The sequence below is a fragment of the Marmota flaviventris genome, chromosome 10 (genome assembly GCF_047511675.1).
Source record: "Marmota flaviventris isolate mMarFla1 chromosome 10, mMarFla1.hap1, whole genome shotgun sequence".
NCBI classification, from domain to species: Eukaryota; Metazoa; Chordata; class Mammalia; order Rodentia; family Sciuridae; genus Marmota; species Marmota flaviventris.
Genome location: NC_092507.1, coordinates 21,324,346 through 21,338,126, shown reverse-complemented (window position 1 = coordinate 21,338,126; position 13,781 = coordinate 21,324,346). Strand labels below are relative to the sequence as shown.

At 47.7% G+C, this 13,781-nt stretch overlaps 1 protein-coding gene across 1 annotated transcript in view; it reads right to left on the bottom strand.

Annotated features, from left to right (window-relative positions):
* Nucleotides 1-999: 999 nt before the first annotated feature.
* Nucleotides 1,000-13,781, bottom strand: part of Oprd1 (opioid receptor delta 1) — a 36,892-nt gene continuing 24,110 nt past the window's right edge. Inside the window, exons 2-3 of the mRNA XM_027937504.2 lie at nt 4,533-4,882; nt 1,000-1,731 (exon numbers count right to left, since the gene is read on the bottom strand). Of these exons, the coding sequence (XP_027793305.1) occupies nt 1,190-1,731; nt 4,533-4,882 (892 nt within the window). The 3' untranslated portion in view covers nt 1,000-1,189. The remainder of the gene's footprint in view (nt 1,732-4,532; nt 4,883-13,781) is intronic.

The window sequence follows — 13,781 nt, the reverse complement described above, 5'->3', positions numbered from 1 at the left end:
CTGGCACCAGATACCTGGGTCACAGCCAGATGCTGGGAGGAGGGGAAAGAATATTGGGGTGCTTATCAGAATTCCAAACATCTGCACTTGTTCTTCTGGCAACCCCCAGCCCAGTTCCAGTGGCACTCACCATGCATGGAGCTATCATTAGATGGCCCTCTGTTTTCCAGTACTGGACCACAAATGCCAGGACCCTAGGGTCCCTGTAAAACATCCAACTTCAACCCTGAGGGCCTAATTTCACAGCAGAAGCCTTACCTCTCTGTCTCAGCCCACCCACCGCTGCCCCTTGGCACAGAGGTCCACTGAAGCTGGGTGCAGCACCCAGCCCTTCTTGCTTTTTCCTGAGCCTTAGGGCTCTGGGGACCCTGTCCCAACCAAGGCCCCGTTTCAGCCGTCTTTGATGGAACAGCTAGCCCGGCTCCACCATCCTGTCCCAAAACCCCACTGGAAGTTGGTATTGTGGCCACTACTTCAATTGTGGAGCTGGATCTCTGAACCACTCCATGGAAATTAATGTCCAAGAGAGAAAGTACATTATTTCTCTCTTTCCTTCTGTTTGTCTTGTATTTTCTTTATCTATAAAGAAGTTGAAGGAAGACCTCAAGGAGTCCTGTCCCTTGCTAGAACAGGGGGGGACTCCACCCAAAATTTGAGGTTCCAGATAGTGCATACAGGCCCTCCTATCTCGTCGTAACTGATTCTCCAGCAGCATCCTGCCTCACTCTGCGGTACCCCCATTTCCTCCTGGGAGAGGATCCTCTACACAATGCACATGCCCAATCTTGCAGCTCAAGCCACTGTCCCCACCACTGGATCCTGGGCCCAGAATCCTAAGGTCTCAGGGCGGAACCCAATAGAAGTTCCACTCGGGGTGAGATAGAATTCGAGGTTGTCCCCAACTCTCCACCCCGCTGGAGAGGCCTTATTAAGGGGCTCGGTTCTAGAGCTGCAGGCCCCGCCCTCCACTCCCAATCTGGAGCCTTCCACCTTGCACCCAGCGCCGAGGCCCACCCGACTGCACAGGCTCCACCTCGCGGCCGCTGGTGGCCTCAAGTCCCATGCTCTTCTCCAAAACAGAATCCGACCTTCTACTGCCCCATTTCGAATAGTGGTCCCCGCTTCCCAGGGGGCTCAGTGTGACCGCCAGGTCATTTCGGAGGAGCGCGCGGGGGCCAGCCAGGACTGGTCAGGCGGCAGCGCCACCACCCGGGCCGACCGATTGGGTGCAAGCGGTGACACGCTCGCGGGCGGTGGCTTCCCGGGCGCGGCTGAAGCTGGCTGGCTCCGGGCGGCAGCAGGGCGTGCGGCAGAGTTGGCGGAAGCAGCGCTTGAAGTTCTCGTCGAGGAAGGCGTAGAGCACGGGGTTGAGGCTGCTGTTGGCGTAGCCCAGCGCGATGCACAGGTGCAGAGCGGCTACCACTAGTGGGTCGCGCCGGTCGATGTCCACCAGCGTCCAGACGATGACGAAGATATGGATGGGCGCCCAGCACACCACGAAGGCGCCCACCACCACCAGCACCATACGCGTGATGCGCCGCAGGCTGCGGTCCTTCTCCTTGGAGCCTGACAGGAGGCGCACGCTGCGCAAGCGCAGCAGCATGAGGCCATAGCACACTGTGATGATGAGGATGGGCACCACGAAGGCGAAGAGGAACACGCAGATCTTGGTCACCGTGTCCCAGTACCAGCTGGGGCTAGGAAACTGGAGCATGCATACCACCGCCCCATCTGCGTTGGGAAAACAAGGGGAGACAAAGAGGCAGTGAGGGGTCTGTGCACCTCAGGGGCTCTGCCTGCTGGTCACACCTTCTGGGCTTGGTCAAGCGCCACCACCTCCTCCTGGTTGCTTAAGGTGACTCTTCTGCCAGTCACTGTGACAAAGCCCACACATTCCCAAACTTGCTCCAGTGGTTCTGTAATGCTAAGATTGACTAACAAAGCATGAGTTAGGAGCAGGACTCAAACCCTGCCCCGTGAGATGTGCCTGTGATCCCAGTAACTTGGGAGGCTGAGACAGGAGGATCCGTGAGTTCAAAACCAGTCTCAGCAATTTAGCGAGGCCCAAATCAACTCAGTGAGACCCTGTGTCTAAGCAAAATACAAAATAGGGCTGGGGATGTGGCTCAGTGGTAGAGTGCCCCTAAGTTCAATCCCTGGTACCTCCCCCTAAAAAAAAAAAAAAAAAAGCGTAGGAATCAGGCCCTGACTGTGTACACTGTGACCCTGGACAAATTACTTACCCTCTTCATGCTTCTGCAGAGTGTAACTTGCAGGATTATCATGAGGATTAAATAGGCTAAGGGATTTAAGACATTTAGCACAGTGGAGTTCAAGTGCTTAAACAGAGCACAGAGACCAGAGGTAAATACATACAGGAGCCCACAGACTGAGGCTAGAACCAGCTTCCCTGGAGGGAGACAGATCCCAGCTAATGTCAAGAAGAACTTCCTAAGCTGGGGATGTAGTTCAGCGGTAGAGTGCTCGCCTACCATGTGGAACCCTGGGTTCTGTCCCCAGTACCACAAAAAGATTTTCTGACAGCCATACCTGCCCAAAGATAGGAAATGGACCAAGGAGGGAAGGAGCTCCCTGTTCCTGGAGTGTGGGCCTGGGCTTCAATAGCATTTTGGATTCTGATGCAGGCTTGAGGCTGGTCCAGGAGACTCCCAAGATCTCTTGGAGCCACACAATAGACTTGAAGACTGGGAGTTATAAGAAAGGGACTGGGGACCCACAAAGTGGTTTGCAGGACATCAGGCTGCCTGGACTCCTAGATGACTGAGTCCAACATTCATTGTTCAGATAGCAGAACCAAACTCAGAAGGGAACAGCACTTCTTTAAAACCAAACAGGAAGTAGCACGTAGAACCCACAAGTGCTAATGGCACACACAGTGTGTGTGTGTGTGTGTGTGCGCGCACGCGTGTGTGCAGTAAGCCCCCAGCAGTGCAGTAGTTAATGGCTTATGAACTAAAGGCTAACAGTGAGGAATGGGGCCCTGCGGCTCAAACCAATCACTAAGAGGCTATATGTGCACCAGAGTGTCTGTCTTATGTCTGTCAAGATTCCCATAAAGCCTGCTCCCCTTTCACCCACAGCACCAAGCCTTTGCAAACCTCTACCCAAAGTGCCAAGAGGAGCAACCGATCTGAGTGCAGGAACTTTGGGTTGTGGCCCAAGTTCCACCCAATGAGCCCTACGTAAACCATCTGACCTCTCCAAGTTGTCTTCCGGTTGAATGGAGGTAGGAGTCCCTGCCTTGTCTAAAGGCTTCATTCATCATTTAACACCTGCTATTTACTGGGCCTTGGCAATAAGCCAGTCCTTCGCTTAAGTGTTTGTTTTTTTTTTTTTCATATTACCTCATTTAACCTTTCCACACTCCATGATAAATATGGCTCAGAGAGGTTAATTAGTTACTAATGTCTTTGGCACCCTTCAATACTACATTTCCCACTTCCTTATATCAAGGTGAGGTCATGTGACCATCTAGCTATCACCAGGAAGACATAGGCCATAGCACTGAAAAGTGGTTGTGCTTTCTCCCTGCTCCTTCTCCATGTTCATCTGCCAGCCTGAGGCCAGCAGAAGAAGATTCAGGAACCATCGGTGGGAGACTGGATCTCTGAGTAACTGTGCTCCTCTTACTCATGGTATATTGTGATGTGAATGAGAAATAAATTTCTGAAGTGTTAAGCCCCCAAGCTTTGCAGACTGTTTGTTATAGCAGCTAGAGTAACTAGTACAGTTAGTAACTAAAGTGATTCCCATTTTATTCTAAGGAAAAGCATCTATCATTCTCTTAGGGCGATTTTCTAGGCCTAACTTTGGTCATCTGGCCAATAGTTTTCAAAGTGGGATAGAAGAGAGTTTGGGATGGGACTGCAAATCTTGTAGCCTCCACTGCTCATTGGTCAATGACACCTCACCCCACTGGCCATCATCCATTTCCATAGAGGTCAATCATCCACACAGTCCTGGCCAGCCACCTACGTGAACGTAGACCAGCCATCCACAATCCCAAATTCCATTTGGCACTGGGCATGGTGTCATGCCTGTAACCCCAGCAGCTTGGGAGGCTGAGGGAAGAGGATTGCGAGTTGGAAGCCAGCCTCAGCAAATTAACGAGGCCCTAGCAATTCAGGGAGTCCCTGTCTCAAAATAAAATATTTTTTTTAAAAAAAGGGCTGGGGATGTGGCTCAGTGGTTAAGCACCCTTGGGTTCAATGCCCAGTATCCCTGTCCCCCCAAAAAATCCAATTTGGCCAGCAATCTATTTGAGCCCTGAGCAGTCATTCATCTTCATAATATTCAACATCCACATTGCTCCTTGGTCAACAATTCCACTCCCACTGGTGGACCTTCCACCCTCCCACTGGCCAGCCATCACACCTCCTTTGCTCCACCAACCACTCCTCCACTGGTGAGCCACCTCCACTCTTCCTGGTAGCTGCCCTGGGGACCCATGGGGGCCCACATGCTGCCTCCTGCAGTCAGAGGCCTGTGCCACAGCTCCCTCCCTCACTCACCCCGGGGTCGGGTCACAGCCATGACCATGATGGGGACACCAACACCTGAGGCCAGGACCCAGATGCAGATGTTGATCAGCTTGGCCTTGGCAGGTGTGCGGAAGTCCAGGGCCTTGACCGGGTGGCAGACGGCGATGTAGCGGTCGACGCTCATCATGGTGAGAGTGAAGATGCTGGTGAACATGTTGTAGTAGTCAATAGAGAGCACAGCCTTGCAGAGCAGCTCCCCGAAGGGCCACGTCTCCATCAGGTACTTGGCACTCTGGAAGGGCAGTGTGCTGGTGGCCAGCGCATCAGCCAAGGCCAGGTTGAAGATGTAGATATTGGTGGCCGTCTTCAACTTAGTGTACCTTAGGAGGAAGCGCATGGATAATCATCCCATGTCACAGATTTCAGTTTTTATTAAACTCAGGGAGGTAAGTGACTTGCTCAAGGTCACACAAAAGGTCAGGGCAGGGGTGGGACTGGAACCCTGAATCATCTGGTTTGGTATCACTCCTTCACACTACAACAGATGCAAAAAAGGACTTCTTTGTTTTGGGTGACTTTGACAGAAGGTATTTTAGGAAAATTCTTATCTTCTGAGAGGTACTAAGCAATATGGTTACAGGAAACACTGGCTCCAGAGGAAAACATATCGGGGTTCTAATCCTGCCTCCACTGAGTAACTCTGGGCCAGCAGCTTGAACAGTCTGAGCCTCAGTGTCCTTAATTTAAAAAGAGGGTAATACTTATACCAGCCTCTTGGGATGGTTATATTTTTTTGTTTGTTTTATTTGCTGGGCAGTATTAGGGTTGTTGTAAAAATTTAATGGGATAATACAGAACTTAGCTCTGAGTCCTATGATTGCTAAACAGGTAGGACAAGGCTGGGGGTGTACAAGGCCCTGGGTTCAAGCCCCAGCATCATAAAAAAGGAAGAAAAATAAGAAATAACTCTGCCCCAACACGGTGGTGCACGCCTGTAATTCCAGTGGCTCCGGAGGCTGAGGCAGGAAGACTGTGAGTTCAAAGCCAGCCTCAGCAATGGCAAGGTGCTAAGCAACTCAGTGAGACCCTGTCTCTAAATAAAATTCAAAATAGGGGTGGGGATGTGGCTCAGTGGTCGAATGTCCCTGAGTTCAATCTCCAGACTCCCCCTGACCAAAAAATGAAAGAAATCACTCAGAGAGGATAATTGTTATTACTCTTTCTCTATGTAGAATGAAGCTGGGCTTGACCAGAATGACCTGACTCTCTAGCTCCCACCGCTGGCCTGTTTTGGGGAATATGATTGACCAACTCTAAGGAAGGGACTCTGCCTGGCAGACAGTCTGGGGCCCTAAACCTCTGGGCTGTCCTCCATGGTAGACCAAGGCTCCTGGCCCTGCCTTGGCCATGCATCTGGTCTCATCCCTGTATAGTAACCTCAGTGTCCCTCCTTACTTCCCCAGGGGTGTGGGGAAGGTGAGTTGCTGACAGTGTCACACACCCTGCCCAGGACACAAACCCAGATGTCAAACCAGAGGTGTGCAACCAAACTCTGCACCCAGCACTCCCAACATCCTCCGTGCTCTGTGTCTGCACTGCAGCTGGTTCCTTGTTTGGCCAACATTTATAGCCATGGTCCCTTCTGCACCAGGGCCTCGGCTGGACATTGGGTAGCCTGAAGGAGACTGTCCCAAAGCAGCATACATCACAGGAACACAGAGGCACTGAGGCAGGGGGAAAGGACTCCTTTCATGACCCTGGAACTCAGAGGAACCCAAAGAAGGTTTCACTGTGAGAGCAACGCTCATGAGTATACCAGAGCTGGGAGATCACCAGGCTCTCATATATCAGGGGGAAGCAATTTCATTAAGGTGGAGTCCAAGGGCTCCCTTCACAATTACCAGAAAAGCCTGAGAAATGCAGATTTATCAAACCCACCTCAGATCTGCTAGGTCTTAATAAGTTGCCCAGGCCGGCCTCAAACTTACAATCCTCCTGCCTCAGCCTCTTGAGTTGCTGAGATTACAGGCGAATGCCACCATGCCTGGCTGCTACATCCTAATCTATGGAACTGCGGCCTGAGATTCTCCATCTTTAACAAGCACACCCCAACCCCAAGGGATTCTTAAGAACTCTAACATTTGAGAATTATTGTGCATCCATAAGCCCATACTAGTGACAGGGAAACTGAAGGCCAAAGAGGTGGCGCAACTCACCTAAGGTCACACAGCAGCAGAGCGAACCTGAAAATTTGGCTGACCTCCCCATGCTCTTTCCCCACTCTACTGCAAGGGTAATGCCACAGTGTGTGTCTCTGTGCCCCTCTCTCTCCTTGAGAGTCCCTCATACTGCCCAGGATGAGGACACTCACTGCCGCACAAACTCCCATCTGCCAAAGCTGTTCCTTCAAGTGATGGTTGGGTTTTTTTAATTTATTTTTTGAGTTTAAAAAAGAAAAATGGACATGCTCCTTGTCCTCCAGGGCCAGCATCTGTCCCATTCCCTCTCAAAATAGCTGCTATTTGCTCAGGGCTGGAGAAGTAAAAAGTTTTGCTGGGAGACAGCAGAATCGCAGCGTCGGGAAGTGGGTCTCCAGCAGGGTGCGGGTGGCAGCTGCGTGGGCGGCGGCGGGCCCACAGCTGACTCCTCTAATTTCTCGCTTTTACGCAGAACAATTCGAGGCTGTTCTTTGCCTGCTATTTTGATGTGAAGGATCCTTCCCTTCCCTGAGGGGGCTGCGATGCTGGGAAGCAGGAGCTGGAGTTGCTCTAACTGGTCCAGGGGGGCTGAGTGGCCCAGTGCGGCTGCCAGGGGTACCCCAGACCCCTCTTTCCCTGCTTCCCTCTCTGGCCCCCATAGCCCAGCCCTGCTCTGATGGCCTCTTTAGCCGATTTTCTTTCCAGCCCCAAGACAAATTACTCCATGCCCTTGTTCTCAACCATTACCCCCCCCCGCCGTGATCCCCCAAATTTCCCTCTGTGTTCCACAACCTCTGGGACCCTGGCTCCGAGCACCTGTCTCTCTCCTGGGGTCCTCTGCCACACCCCGGCCTCTTTGCTGTTCGTCATACACGCCAAGCCCGGCTCCCATCCCAGAACCTCTGGACTTGCTTTTTCCCGAATTTAGATGGACTTACTCTTTCACATAATTGAGGACCCTTCAAATGTCACCTCCTTAGAGACACCCTTCCTGATCACCCTATCTTAAGTATCCCCTTAAGTACTACCTCCCAGCTCTCTGCTTTTCTCTAGACCATGAACCACTGCCTCAAGTTATCACTGACATATGTATCTTCTCTTCTGTCCCTGGGGATCTCTTGCCCATATAAGCTCCCTGAAGGAAGGGGATTTGGTCCATTTTGTTTCTTGCTATCAACAGTGCAAACAGCAGGCTCCATTTGTGACAAAGATGTCTTTTTTTTTTTTTTTTTTTTTTGGTACTGGGGGTTGAATCCAGGAGTGCTTCACCATTGAGCTACATCCCCAGCCCTTTTTATTTTGAGACAGTGTCTCACTAAATGCTGCCAAATTTGGCCTCAAATTTCAATCCTCCTGCCTCAGCCTCCCGAGTGGCTGGGATTACAAGCATGCACCACTGTGCCTGGCTCACAGGAGATGGCTTCCTCCGTGGTTCATCAGCTCTCACCAAGACCAGCGCAGCAGCCTCCCAACTGCTCACCACCAGCAGTCTCTCTCCCCCAAGTTCATCACCCACACAGGGAAGGGTGCTCACTCTGAAAAGCAGATCTGCTCAGGACACGGATCCATACCTCCCCATTTTCACCTCAGCCTCCTCACCCATGATGCCTGCCTGTGTCCAGCCACATCTGTAGCTTTTCAAACATCCTGTCTAGCAGGCTTTCCCTCCCAAGAGACAGTCACTGAAATGATTTGTTAGAGATTTCCCAAACTATGTATATAAAAGTAGTTTTTTGTTAAAATTCTATTTCTGCCTATGTAATACAACTAGAGACTGCAAAAAGGCACAGAGTACTTTAATGAAAACGGTTCCCCCCTCTGTTCACCCCTCCTCTCTCCTCTGTCCTACTCCCCAGAGGTGACCACTGTTAATGTTTTTAACTATTTATTTGGGTGATTATTTCTATAATTCTAAAGTATAAGCTATTTCTTGATGTATGAATTTTAGAGAGTATTTAGAGTATTTACTGAAGTTTGTATTTGGTTAAGTAAGGTTATGCAGCAGTAACAAACAGTCCCCAAACCTCAGTGGCTTCACAGATTGAAGGTTTATTTCCTACATTGCAGAATCCACTCAACATTGTCAGGACCTCATATTCCAAGAGGCAATTCCAGGTTGCTTCACTTTTGTGACTCTGCCATCTTGACCCACAGTCTCCTTGATCATCCCAGAGGGAGCAGAGAGGCATCTAAGTATTCCTCTAACAGCAGCAAGGTACTTCCACCTTGGGCCCACCAGACAGAAGTAGTCCTATAGCCGTGCCCACCTGCGCGAGGCGGAGACATAAAGTTTTCTATGTGCAAGGAGAACCAAGTATCTGTGAACACAGGAATGTCCAGCACAGTTCCATATTATGGTAGACCCAACTCTTCCTCTTTCCATTCTCCAATATAGTTTTATCACAAATTTTAGCTAAATCAATATTCAGGATTAGTTAGCCTGGTAAGGTGGCACATGATTATAATCTCAGCTACTCAGGAGGCTGAGACAGGAGGTCCAGGAGTTGAGGCCAGCCTAGGCAACAAAGTACCCTATCTCAAAAAAATAATAATTCAGGGTTTACATTCTTTTCCTCTTCTTCTTCTTTTTTTCTAGTTGTTGATGGACCTTTATTTATTTATATGTGGTGCTGAGAATTGAAGCCAGTGCCTCACACATGCTAGATAAGCACTCTACCACAGAGCTACAATCTCAGCCCTCCTCTTTTTTCTTTATTATCTCTTCTTTGTTATTTATTTATTTATTTACTTACTTACTTACTTCTTACTGAGACAGAGTTTCACTATATTGCCCAGGATGGTCTTGAATTCATGGACTCTAACAATATTCTAACAATACTCCCGCCTCAGCCTCCTGAGTGTCTGGAAGCGTGCACCATCATGTCCGACTTTTTTCTCCATATTTTTAGGTTTTACATTCTTAAGATTCCATAGATATTATCCTTCCTTTTCTGAGCCAAAGAGTATACTATAATTACATTTGTTTTATAATGTAGACTTTTATTTTCCTGGAGTTAATAATTATCTCATTTTTCATTTGCTTAGTTCTGGGCACATATTTCCAAATCTCTTCCAACACACCAACAGATCCATAAAATGCCTTCTCTGTGCAGGGACACGATCCATACCTTTTGTTTTCCTAGTGATCTGTCTGCTGGGCCTTTCTTTATTCCTCCCCTTTCCTCCCGGGTCTGGTTGCTATCTACACAGCTGTACACCTCTTTCCCTCTGTTCGAGCACCTGTTTCCTAGTTTGAAAGTGTCCATCTCTCTTGGTTTATACCCTCATTTTGGTGGAGAACACCCTCCAGTCATTTCCTAAGAAAGGGCATATCGGGGCAGGTTTTTTATCCTCTTGCTTGTCTGAAAATGTCTTTTTTTTATCCTCATTTATGTTTTTATTTTTTTTAACTGTATCTGGAATAGTAGTTGGAAATAATTTTCCATCAGGATGTTTTTGGGGTATTAGGGAATTGAACCCAGGAGTGCTTTCCCACTGAACCACATCTCCAACCCTTTTTTATTCTTTATTTTGATATAGGATCTCACTAGATTGTGAGATGGATCCCAGGGCCTCACACATGCTAGGCAGGTGCTCTACCACTGAACTTATATCCCCAGCCCTCTTTTTAAATTAAAAAAAAAATTTTTTTTCAGGTGTAGATGGACACAACACAATGCCTTTATTTTTATGTGGTGCTGAGGATCGATCCTGGGTCCCGCCTGTGCTAGGCGAGTGCTCTACTGCTGAGCCACAATCCCAGCCCTTTAATTTTTTTTTTTCATCTTGAGACAAGATCTCACCAAGTTGCAGAGGCTGGACTTGAACTCTCCATCCTCCTTCCCCAGGCTCCAGGGTAGCTAGGATTACAGGCACGCACCACCTGGCCTCCCATCAGAACTTGGAAGGCATGACTTCCTCATCTTCTAGCTCCCAGCGTGGCCACTGAAGCATCTGAAACCATTGTGGTTCCTGATAATTCATATGTAATCTATCCTGCCAAACCTTTAGAGATCTTCTCTTTATCCTTGGCAGTCTGACATTTGGTAATGATGTGCTGCTTTAGGATGACTCTTTTTTATTTGTATTGAACCCTGTCAGCCTGAAGACTCATGCTCTTTTTTTTTTTTTTTTTTTTTTGAGAGAAAGAGAGAGAGAGAATTTTAATATTTATTTTTTAGTTTTTCTGGCGGACCCAATCTTTGTTTGTATGTGGTGCTGAGGATCGAACCCAGGCCGCACGCATGCCAGGCAAGCACGCTACTGCTTGAGCCACATCCCCAGCCCAAGACTCATGCTCTTGAAGATGAACTTCTTATATCATTTTTTTCCTTTTCTTTCTTTTTTTTTTTTTTTTTTGTGTGTGTGTGTGGTGCTGGGGATTGAACCCAGGGCCTTATGCATGCTAGACAAGCACTCTACCAACTGAGCTATACCTCCAGTCCTTATATCATTTCTTTGATAGTTTCCTCTTTGATGCTTTTCCTGGAATCCATGGAAAATCCATCAATCAGATGTGAGCCTTCCTGGACTAATCCTCTCGTTTCCTCACATTGTCTTTTGGTTGAAGCCTTTGGGAGATTTCCTTTTCATTATCTATCAACCCTTATATTGACTTTCTAAAAATTAGTTCATTCTCCCTGTGCCCTTTCTTCTCCTCTTGTTATTCTCTTTTTATATAGCATGTAGAGCATCTTATTTCAGGGACACAATCTCTTAACTCACTGAGGACACTAATAACTTCTGTACTTTCTTCTGCTCTCTGCATTAACGACTTACTTCAAATATCTTGGCTTCTTTGTCTGCTTTGCCCTCCCTCTTTGATTCTGGAGAATCCCTTGAAATATCTGGTGAGACATGACGCAGGTTAAGCTTTGAGTGATGCATTGAATAACTGATTGGCAGCTGTGGGGTGGGGGGGGACTGGTGGGCTTTGCTGGGAGGTGACTGACAATTTGGCTTCACACCAAGGACATGTGCACATCAGTCACTCGAAGGCCTCTCCTCTCCTTTCTATGCTGCCCACTTCTGGCGGTCAGGATTCAGGCTACAGAGTTAAGGAACGGGCTTGGGGTCCCCCCACCCCCACTTTCCATTTGGCATTTCACTCTGACTCTCTGTGTCTGCTGGCCCCGAGTCCAGAGTTCCTCCCAGTAAACTTCTCTGGGGACAGAATTTTGCTGTCTTGCTGAGTGGAGGGGTGGTCACCTGGCTGTGTAAGGTTCAGGGGTGGTAAAGGAGGCCTAATGGTCCCATTGTCCCCTCTGTTGGCATCAATCTCTTGCCTGTTTTAAATCCCTTGCTTCACCCCGCTCAGCTTGTTACCTTCTTCCAATCACTTATCTTCCAAGATAAGTGCTGACATCTCTTGGGGAAGGTAGACTGAGGCAGGAGAGGTGAAGTGACCGTCCCAAGATCATTTGACTAGTAAGACGCAGAGCTGGTATCTAATCCAAGCAGTTTAGGGTCAGAACCTAGTAACCACTTTGCTCTACTGTTCCTCAGGACTAGGTTATTGTTCCTTCTTCACCCGCCTCTCAACATGAAGAGTCAAGGAATGTGGATTTATGATAAGCTGAGGTCTGCCTACTTATCTGATCACCTGATCTGTACCAGGCACTGTCAGTCCTGTTTGGATTAGGGATGCTTAACCTACACATAACGATGACAGTCTGGCCTCTTGGAATGTATGGCCTGGGAGAGGGGCAGATATTGAACAAACTGTGGCACCAACTAATATATAGCTGTTTGCTATTGCCACTCTGCCACGATGCATAAGAACTCCTACAACTCAACAGTAAAAACACAACTTGGTTAAAAAAATCAGCAAAAGACGAACAGACATTTTTCTAAAGAAGATGTAGAAGTGGCCATCAAGCACATGAAAAGATGCTCAATACCACGAATCATTAGGGAAATACAAATCAAAAGCACAATGAGATGCCACTTCACACCTACTAGAATGACTATTAGATATAAAAAAAAAAAAAAATAGAAAACAAGTATTGGCAAAGATGTGGAACCCTTGAGTGCTATGGTGGGAATGGAAAATGGTGCAGTTGCTATGAAAAACAGCCTAGCAATTCCTCAAAAAATTGAAAATAGAAATGTCATATGATTTAGTAATTAATCTTCTGGGGAGACACACAAAATAATGGAAAGCAGACTCTGGTGGGAGGGATGAAGTGCCAGGGATTGAACCCAGGGGCACTTAACCACTGAGCCACATCCCCAGTCCTTTTTTTTTTTATTATTATTATTATTTTTTATTTTGAGACAGGGTCTCACTAAGTTACTCAGCATCTTGCTAAATTGCTAAGGCTGACCTTGAACTTGCAATTCTTCTGCCTCAGCCTCCTGAGTTTCTGGGATTATAGGCATGAGCCACCACGCCTGTCAAAAACAGTCTAGAAGAGATGTCAGTACATGCATATTCATGGCAGCATTGTTCAGAGGGGCAAAAAGGGAAGTGTCCCTTTGAGAGATGACTGGATAAATAAAATGTGGTATAGGTTGAATAACCCTTATTGAAAATGCTTGGGACCAGAAGTGTTTCAGATTTCAGATTTGAAACTGGGCGCAGTAGTGCATTCCTGTAATCCCAGCAGCTTGGGAGGCTAAGGCAGAGGATCATGAGTTCAAAGCCAGGCTTAGAAACTTAGCAAGGCTCTAAGCAATTGTGTGAGACTTTGCCTCTAAGTAAAATAGTCAAGCCATGGTACCAAACACAAAAAGATTTCAGATTTGGGAATATTTGCCTATTTATAAGGAGATGCCTTGGGGATGGGATCTAAGTCTAAACACAAAATTAATTTATGTTTCATATACACATAGCCTGAAGATGATTTTATGTTATTTATTTATTTAATATTTATTTGTTAGTTGTAGTTGGACACAACACCTTTATTTCACTTATTTATTTTTATGTGGTGTTGAGGATCGAACCCAGGGTCTTGCACATTCGAGGCGAGCACTCTACCACTGAGCCAGAACCCCAGCACCCTGAAGATGATTTTAAACAGTATTTTTAATGCATCTGCTTCTTGACTGTGACCCATCACAGATCAGGTATGGAATCTTC